Source organism: Nematolebias whitei, chromosome 23, assembly GCF_014905685.2.
Source record: "Nematolebias whitei isolate Nwh7 chromosome 23, NemWhi1, whole genome shotgun sequence".
Lineage (NCBI taxonomy): Eukaryota > Metazoa > Chordata > Actinopteri > Cyprinodontiformes > Rivulidae > Nematolebias > Nematolebias whitei.
The window spans coordinates 22560924-22570649 of record NC_056520.1 but is presented as its reverse complement, the minus strand read 5'-3'; the positions used below and the strand labels follow the sequence as shown (position 1 = coordinate 22570649).

Genomic DNA, 9726 nt, shown 5'->3' with positions numbered 1-9726 from the left:
TGTAGAATTAAAACAATCTGTAAATATGAGTGGTGCGTATTATTAATAAGAGATACAGTGATCTAAACAAAAATGAAGGCACAAGCGAGAGTTCGAGTTTTTATTTTATTATTTTTAGGCAAAATTTCATCAAAAATAAAAGATCCTGTAGTTGAAACCACTGCATTCACAATAAGAATTCATTAATCCAAGTTTAAACTTGGAAGAAAGTTCAAACTAAATCCTATATTGCTTTTCATGATGTCAAAATCTTATTGCCTACCAACTTAAAAGGCAAGCAATTGTCTGTTAGCAAAATATCTCATAAACCCCTTCATGGATTTGAATGAAACTTTCAGATAGTGATCAATGTATGTTCTTTTACAACTGATTAGTTTTTGGAGTCAATCTGATTCAAGATTGCCACAACGGCTCATTGACCTCAGCAAACACATAAACAGTTTAAACTCAGTTTTACAGAAATTGAGCTAAAATTTGTTGTGGTAGTTGCTGAGGATGATTTTGGGGAAGAAGAAAATGTTTTGTGTTTTGATTAAAAAGTATCACTTTTAAACATGTTATAATAAATTTGGCAAATGATATCTTTCTAAGACTTGAGTTTTTTGTCCTAATGATTATGTATTTTAAAACAATTTTAAAAAAGTAATAGTGATCATCAGACTTTTAAGAGGAAACAGATCGTTTAAGGGGAGAACAGCATTTTTTTAAGGTGGATTTAACAAAAATTGGAATAAAAAGTCCAAATCAAAGTGTAAATATTTGCATCAATTTCTGGCCAAGTTAAACAAGATCTTAATTTTAATAAGAAATCTTGTTTTATATATTTTTAAAATACTTTTTACAAAACAGATTTACTGGTTTATGGAGCTCACAAGACAAAATAACTAAAACAAGGTTTAATGTGTTTTAGTGGATTTGAAATGCTGCTGATACGATATACTGTGAATTCAGAAGCCTTCTTTGCATCATAACTCCATCAGTATAATGGAGTTCAGTTGAACAGCGGTAAATGTTTTTTCTTCATCCAACCTTTTTTTATATGGGTTAGTCTCACTGAGTCACGAGGACTCATTTTCAAGAGAGACCTGCTTTAGGCAGATAACATATAAATTACAGACAACAATAAAATGCAATGAAAATAAAATTAGTGTTATAAAACTAAAATCAAGGTGCCATATAAAAGAAGGTAAAATACTACAAACGAACATATTTGCTTTGATTTTTCTATTGACCTTATCAGTTGTTTAAAATCCCTTAAAGAAATCAAAGTGGACAGCTTCAGATCTTTTTGCAAGGCGTTACAGGAGCAGAGTAAGAAAAGGCCTTTTTGCTGAGTTTAGTCTGCACTGAGGGGACACTGCTTCAACTAAAATTTCCAAGTATTTGTAAGAATCCACAAACAATAGGAACACCATGTATGGATAAAATAAAAGGAAGGACTTCTGGTACCAACTTCCTGTTTGAAAACAACATCCCCTTGGTTTTATCAGCATTTAGCACCAGTTTGAGATGGAACAAGTCTTACTGGGTGATGTCAAATGCAGACTAGAAGTTGGAAAACCTTGGCAAACTGTGTTAGCTTGAGAACAAACGACTATATCGTTGGCATAGAGATGTAAGGAGGTGTCAGGAATGTTTTGACCTACATTATTTAAATAAATTGTAAAAAAAAAAAAAAAAGTGGGTCCCAAAAATGAGCCTTGTGGCACACCATTATTGACAGCTAGCAAGAAGTACCATTGTGCTGAACACATTGCCTTCGACCTGAGAGGTAATTAGAAAACCATCCGATAGTGTGATCTGAGAAACCAATATGCCATAAGATGTCATGATCTACAGTATCAAAAGCTTTGGACATGTCTAGATAAAGTGTGGCGCAGTAATCCTTGGAATTTACCAGTTTTATGCATGTACTGAATTAAAAAATAAAAATCCCTTGGTTTAGTTCCTGTCAGTACTCCAGGTAAGGTAAGGAGTCCAGGATTTATTTTCAGTAAAGTTGTTATGCTCCTTACAGAGGGACTGTGCCTTAAAAGGAAGGGGAAGTCATTGAAATACTTTACAACAAGCTTGCAGAGCTTAAGTTCTTCTCATTTTATTCCCTTTCAACAACTTTGTTTAAACAAACACACCAAAGGCAGGTTGGACTTCATCACTCCTAAAGGGTTGGGGTTTATTTTCAATACAATGAGGAGGTAAAAACCATCATATTGCCTGGTGGAGTCATGCAGCACCATTAAAAAAAAAAAAAACAATAAAAATGAATTGGACTTCAACAACAACAAAGGCCAAAATATAAAACACTTAACTGAAACTGCTGATGGAAGAAGACTTCAGTCAAGATGCAGTGGGTTCACTGTTGAAGATGAAGTGTTGTATAAGAGTTTTTAAACTCCTAATTTTACTTCCAGGAAGTCAGGCTTTCTTCTAACCTTTTAAAGTTGTCTTAATTTGGTTCTCTGGCTTCTTTATATCTTTCAAAGCTTTGATTTGGACCACTGCGGATTTTTGTCCCCCTTCGCCGAAATACCGTCCATCTGTGCACGTTGTGAGTGCAATAACGTAAAAAATAAGTGTCTTTCATTTGGGTGTGTAGCTACATCTAGGTGGAAGAAAGGTTCCTTTCAAAGACATTGCTACTTTAATATTAAAGATGGCCACGACGATAAATGCATAAGGCCGACCCCATTATTTGAGGAAACTGCTTTCTAGTTCAAATGTATGGGGTGATTGAAGATTAATCCATGGCTACCCCCTAGTTCCACTATTGTACCTTGTGGTAGATGAAATTTCTCTCTCCACTTGCCAGGATCTGTCACTGCGTGGCCTTGGACTAGGAAAAGAAATACTATCTTCTTGTACACAGTGTAACTCCAACCGACTTGAATATCTTGCACCAAAAACATTAAGGTTTTCTTCAATCCCTGTTAAGTTCCTTTCCTGAAAAAGACTCATCTCAAAAATGGCAAACATTCACTATTCAAACCCTTCAGCGGCGGGGGACATCGTACCGCTTGGTTCCTTAGTTTCAGTCCAGTTTTTGTATTTTATGACACGGAACAAGTGTCAAGACCTTAAGACTATCTACAGCCAAGAAACAGCATCTGAAGGTGGTGTCTTCAAGATACAACAGAATTAAAAATCCATTGAAGACCTGACGCGGGTCCATAGAGGTACGTACATCATCCTGCAACAGATCATCAGGTTTTCAATGGCTTTTTTTTTTATCATACGATGGGGATCTGTTGAGATATAAGATACATTTCTCGTACCGTTACGCAACCAATTGCCTCCAAGTTGAACGTCTCCATACCTGCCAGAGAGAGGTCAACGTTTCCAGCTCTTTTCGCCCTGCTGTCATTTAACCATAAGAGGAGGAGCGGCCTCGCGGTTTAAAAATACCACCTTGAAATTGAGCTCAAGGGTTTGGGAGCCCATCTGAAGGGAGCTGCTGACGGCTGCATTTCCCCTGCCCCCCTCCCCATAACTGTCTTTAAGAAAGTTTGCGTTAAATGACAAAAAAAAAAAAAAAATCAGTATTTTGTTCTTTACTGGAATATAAATCAAGCCTTGAGTCGGTCTTGACACACTTCTCAGCCGTCCAAAAATAGCCCCATCCCCTTCTAAAGGCCTTCTCCTGATGCTCTTCCACGGGAGCACGGCTCTTCTTTCCCTAAGAAAGTTAAAGATGTTCCAGTGTGTCATCTGATCCTTCACTATTAGCATACGTGACATCACATGCCATGGATAAATAAGGGGGCTCTGACCATGGCTCAGGACCACTCTGTCTTGGGACTTCAGCTTCTCATATCCTTTCTTTCCGCTCCTTCGGGCTCCAACTCTCCAAAATGGTGTGTACAGAATTCTAGTTTTGGACCTTATTTTGTTTGGGGGCAACGGAGTAATTTTCTTTTCTTTGCTTCTTTTTGAATTGGGACACTATCTCTTACCAAATTATCCCTAAAACTTGGACTTTGTGCTGGCTGTCTGGATTAAGAAACTTAGAAAATGGTTGGAAATTTTTGGGTCTGAGGACGACTGGCTTAATATTTCAACATGTACACCAGAGCATAAACAAAATCCAAAAAAAACCAAAAAAAAAACTGAGAACTTCTATAAATTCATCATCCATCACATTTTGTATTGTTTTGTTCCTCTACATTTCCACTTGTGTGTTCTCTGTTCTTACATGTACATTTCTGTGTTTTTACGTGACAGACGGAGTTCACACCGGACCAGATTGAGGGTAAGTGAAGATATTCTCAGGGACTACTTGATGGCATCTTATTTTTCCAGTGTTGCCACCAGAAAAAATATAAGCGCTCCATGTTGCTTTTCATGCCTTTGCGCACCATGTTTATTGAAAATGTCCTATTAGTACCCTAAAACTACTTCTTTAGTTCAAGTTAAGTGTTAAAATTAAGTAAAAGAAAGGATAAAGACCGCTGTAGGAGATGCCATTCAAACAACTCGCCCAGGTTTCTATTCTCAGATGACCAACCTTGTCTTGAAAGTCAGGGAGGGAATAACCTTTAAGATGTAGACATACCCGTACTGGTATCAAATTATACAAGGAATCCAAGGCGGTCTTGTCCTTCCAGCCCCGTTTAAGTGAAATGCAGAGTCCCTTTGCGATGAGGTGTTGATTACACCCCAGTCAGCGCTCTTATGGTTAACTCACTAAGGGGGACATGTCTCTATTTGGTTTGAATTTTCTCCGCCTGGGTGGATCAGCTTGTCCCCGAGGAGGGATTCGGGGTGGGGAGGGTACAGCTGTTGTTGCTGTTCAGGAGCTGTGCATTAATCTGTCAGAAAGGTCGCTCTTTAAGTTCCTGGAAGGATTTGTCGGAAAAGGAAAGCTTTGTTAGGGCTCCAGTTTTTCTAGTCTCTGCTAGATACAGCTGTTCAGCTGAATTAACGGTGAACAATGACGGAAGCACGGGGCTTTGGTCTTCAGTTCAGTGATCCCACACAGCTGTCACAGACAAAGAAAACCCAAATGGGATCGCTACTAATAGGCAAACAGATTTTTCATCTCACCTTGTGTCAGAGCCGTATAACTCAAAGATCCTTTTTTTTTGTCTCCTCGTCTGTCCAGACTTCAAGGAGGCTTTTGGTCTCTTTGACAGAATTGGTGACAGCCAGGTGGCCTACAACCAGGTGGCCGACATTATGCGCGCTCTGGGCCAGAACCCCACCAACAAGGATGTTCAGAAAATTCTGGGCAACCCAACCGCCGACGGTAATAGACCGCATCATTTGAACAAAATCAGAAGTGTCACTGTGGGTTTTTCCTCGCTCGTTAAAACGATTGCCTGTAAATGAACAGATATGGCCAACAAGAGGCTCAACTTCGACGCTTTCCTGCCCATGCTGAAGCAGGTCGATGCCATCCCCAAGGGAACCTACGACGACTACGTTGAGGGTCTGCGTATCTTCGACAAGGAGGGTAACGGCACAGTCATGGGCGCTGAGCTGCGCATCGTGCTGTCCACTTTGGGTGAGTACCCAAATATAGAAGCGTACAGATATAACTTGCTTAGCACACAGTCTTTGAAATTGAGATTGTGGCCTTGACATCAATCCTTGTGCACACACACCACAGGAGAGAAGATGAACGAGCAGGAAATTGAAGCCCTCATGGCCGGACAGGAGGACGAGAGCGGCAGTGTGCACTATGAGGGTACGCTTTTGTTATCTTTTAGGATTAAAAAAAAAATGTTTTATGAAATGAAGCTGATGGTCTGAACTTCTTTTTCAACAGCTTTCGTCAAGCACATCCTGTCTGTGTAAGAGGCCCGCAGCAAGAGTGCTGAGGAAACTGTAGCTCGCCTACAGACAGCCGAACAGTGTTCAGGACATCTACGCTGTTTCAAAGACCAACCAAGGAAAGACAAGGACTTTGTACAAGGGATGTTGAAGCAAACCCATCGTTCTGCTTGTTTTGTTTTCCGTTCCACTTCGCCTCAAACCCTCCTTCCTGAGGACATCGTCTCTCCGTTGTAGACCACCATCACCCGGCCTCTACTCCCCCCACCGGGGCGCGTCTCCACTCGCCACATGGGGTGAGGAACGGGGGAAAAGGGGTGACCGCTCATCAAGTGAGGGTAGATCCCTCCCTTCCCACCGCCACCTCATTCAGTCATGACACCTCTGAACCCAGCAATGCCAAAGGTGCTGGAGAACGGTCGTGGATAGACCGCCAGAAGTTTCCCCAATTCCCTGAAAAGTTGTATTTATTTTCACTCTGATCATTTCAGAATAAACTTTTCCAACGTACATCCCATCTTGGCTGATTCTTCCTCTTTTATTGCCCTCATGCCACGTATTAAAAACCTAACTTCCCATAAATCTCACCCCAACCTTGCTTTGCATAGCGATAGTTCACCTGTATAGATGTTCCACCACAAACTTCTCGCTCTGAAATATTTTGAAGTTTATGCTAATACAAATAAAACTTGCTGCATAAGAACGTGAAAGCAAATACATACACGAGGTAAAGAGGCACCTTCATACAAAAATCACTGTTTTTGGTAGCAGCAAATGTTTTTGCTCTAAATGTGACTATCATGGGTAAAAACTAAATGAATCCTTGTTGGAATGGCCTTTAAAGGTCTGATTCCATCTGGCCAGAGGAAATACTTTGTTTAGGTGGAGAGTTTTCTCCATATTTAGCTAACCAGGGGTCTACAACTTGAGGCTCTTTGGTCCGTCTGCAGCGGCTTTTTCAAGTTTTGATCAAAACTAACATAAAACTATTTTATAGGTTGTTATACCAAAAGCAAGAAAGGCTCGTTTTATCTGTTTTACTGTCATTTCTTTTGCAAATATATAAATTCTAGTATCAGTACAAGAAGTCAAACATGTTGACTACACCATGTTAGTAGTTTGTTAGACACTTCTTTAGGTCGACCAGTCTTACGATGTGATCTTTCTCTCAGATCCATCAGATTTGTTTGAATAGCTTTAAGGCAAGTTAGAAGAAATATGAGTCAATCTGATAACAACAAAATTAAAGAAAAAAGTAAATAAAAGTATTCACTTTAATTATAAAATTCAACCAACAAACAGGCCTATTTTTAAAAATTCACTTTAACTTTACGTTTTATTACTTCAACGTAAGATACTTCATTATTTTTTCCACAAAAAAAATAAATAAATAAAAAGAACATAGTTAAGTTTTAAACATTTTATAAAATTGGTAATTCTTTCCCTTCTTTTGTCTTAAAATGTACAAATATCAATAAATAACTAGAGAAACTGCATTCGCTGTGACAATGCAGTGTGAATGCTTATTGCTGAACAACTTGCTGAGAAAACAGCTGAAATTAGCTTAAAAAAATGTGCTAAAATGTAGCTGAAATGGAAGAACAAGCATAACAATAAGTTAGCAGAAGAAAGCACAAAGAACAAATATTTGCTGAATTTGGTTTAAATAAGCAGAAATTAGTACAAAAATTAGTAAATTAGCTAAAAACCAACAGTTTACAATGGACTGCTGAGCTGTAAGTATATTAACATGATTTGTTACAGTGAACACAACTAAACAATAAATAGGATCAAAGATTTGGAGTAGCGTGCGAGTAGTAGTGACACATTTGCAAGTCATAAAAGTGAAAATACATAGTTTATATTCAATCATCTATACAGGCCTGTCACAATAAATTTTGCTGGGTGATTAATTGTCTCAGAAATTATTGCGATATACAATTATATTGTTTGAAATTTGACAATAATTAGTAATTATTGTCAAATTTAAGAAGAAATGTTGGTTAATTTTTGTATGTAGTACCTTTTTTGACCACCGGATGGCAGTACAAGACTGTTTGAACCAAAGGATGGATAGTGAGGGAGTGAGCAGCACATCTCTTTAAGAAAAATGGGACAGAGGCCCCTTGACGTGACGTGGGCTGTCTCGCCTTCCTTTCGTTCCGGTTCTTTAAAAAGTGGATGCTCGGTGTGGTTTGAGCTCTTTAGCATAGCTAGCTATAGCATAGCATAGCAATGAGCATGCATCAGGATCTTTAGCATATCACTTTTTTTTTTTGGTAATCTTTGATTATGATGTCAAAAGTGCAACAGAGAACGTCAAATGACACCAATCAAACACTTGCTGAGGAACCTGCAACCAAGAAAAGATGTTGGGTATCTAACTTGAGTTGATGTAGATTCTGAAACTGGCCCTTAGTTTGAAAAAGGTTTTAATTTTGGCGCCGAGTTTGACACTCTTGTTTTAGATGAAGGCACGAGTTTCAACTGTGAATTTTGGAGCTTCGACAAGACGGAGGTTTTTTCCCCGAGGTTGGCCTGTTAGCTTAGCTTGTAGCTTAGCTTCTCAGCTTAGCTGCTTTTACCGATCCAAAAACGCGATTTTGGATCGTTAAAATGGATTTTAAAGAGAAAGGGAGGGGTCAGTGAAGAGCGCCGGAGTTGAGCCTTTTGTCATCCAGTGTCTTCAGTAGAAAGAGAGAGACACGAAAAAGCGATAAAGCCCATAAATGAAAATGAGGTCGATAATTTAAATTTATCATGCGATTGATTGATTTATTGTTTATTGCTATGGGCCTAATCATCTATCAATCAGCAATAGAGTTTTTCTCATCTTCTGCACTATTTCTTGAGATTATAGGTCGTTTGTAAGACGACTAGCAGCTAAATTTGTCAGGAAAATGAAGAGGTAAAAAAGGTGGGCGTGTTTTTCCTGAAATGTAATTAGATTTAGTGGAAATCAAGGGTCAATCAGTTAACTCGGAATTAATAATTATAATAATCATTATATAAGAATAATATTTAATAATAACTATGGTATGGATTATAAGAAAACATAAGAAGGAATATTATAGCGGCTTACTAAACAAAAGTAAGGGTGATATGAAAGCAACATGGCGCGTAATGAATAGTGTTTTGAAAAATCATAAAATATGATCAGGTATTTCAAGGTATTTTGTAAAAGATGACAAGAAAATCTACGATTAAAATGAAATAGTAAATGAATTCAATGAATATTATGTGAATGTTGGCCCAAGTCTTGCAGTTAAAATACCAAATGTAAATAATGATGTGTCATACAGTCATGGGTTGTGCCAACAGCATTTTTCTCAGTGACACTGATAAAGAAGAAATATTGAGTATTGTGAAAAATCTTGCAGATAAAAGATCAAAAGACTCGATGGATATGATGTTTGTAAAGGATATAATGAGTTATGTTATTGAACCATTTACATTTTTTATATGTAATTTATCATTTTAAACAGGAACATTTCCAGAAAATATGAAAATAGCAAAGATAGCTCCTCTTTATAAGAATGGTGAGAAATGTGTATTCACTAATTACAGACCAATATCCTTGTTGCCACAATTTTCAAAAAATATTAGGGAAATTATTTTAACCAGATTAGATCGATTTAAATAATAGACAATATGGGTTTAGAGCAAATAATTCAAAATCAATGGCTCTCATGGAATTAACAGAAGAGATAACAACTTCTGTTGATCAAAAACAGTATTGTGTTAGTGTTTTTGTTGATTTAAAAAAAGGCCTTTGATTCTATTGACCACACCCTTCTCCTTGAAAAACTGAATAAATATGGCATTAGAGGATTAGCACTACAGTGGGTGTCCAGTTATTTGAATAATAGGAGACAGTTTGTACAGGTAAACAATCTGAATTTTCTGTGAATGGATGTGGAGTTCCTCAGGGCTCGGTGTTGGGACAAAAGTTGTTTA

General features: G+C 37.9%; 1 protein-coding gene across 1 annotated transcript; it reads left to right on the top strand.

The window, feature by feature from the left end:
* Window positions 1-3761: 3761 nt before the first annotated feature.
* mylz3 (myosin, light polypeptide 3, skeletal muscle) lies at window positions 3762-6286 on the top strand. Its single transcript, XM_037696452.1, has 6 exons — window positions 3762-3851; window positions 4219-4246; window positions 5099-5242; window positions 5330-5500; window positions 5606-5683; window positions 5765-6286. The coding sequence occupies exons 1-6, from the start codon at window positions 3849-3851 to the stop codon at window positions 5791-5793; spliced, it is 453 nt and encodes a 150-aa protein (XP_037552380.1). The 5' UTR covers window positions 3762-3848; the 3' UTR covers window positions 5794-6286.
* The last annotated feature ends 3440 nt before the right edge of the window (window positions 6287-9726 follow it).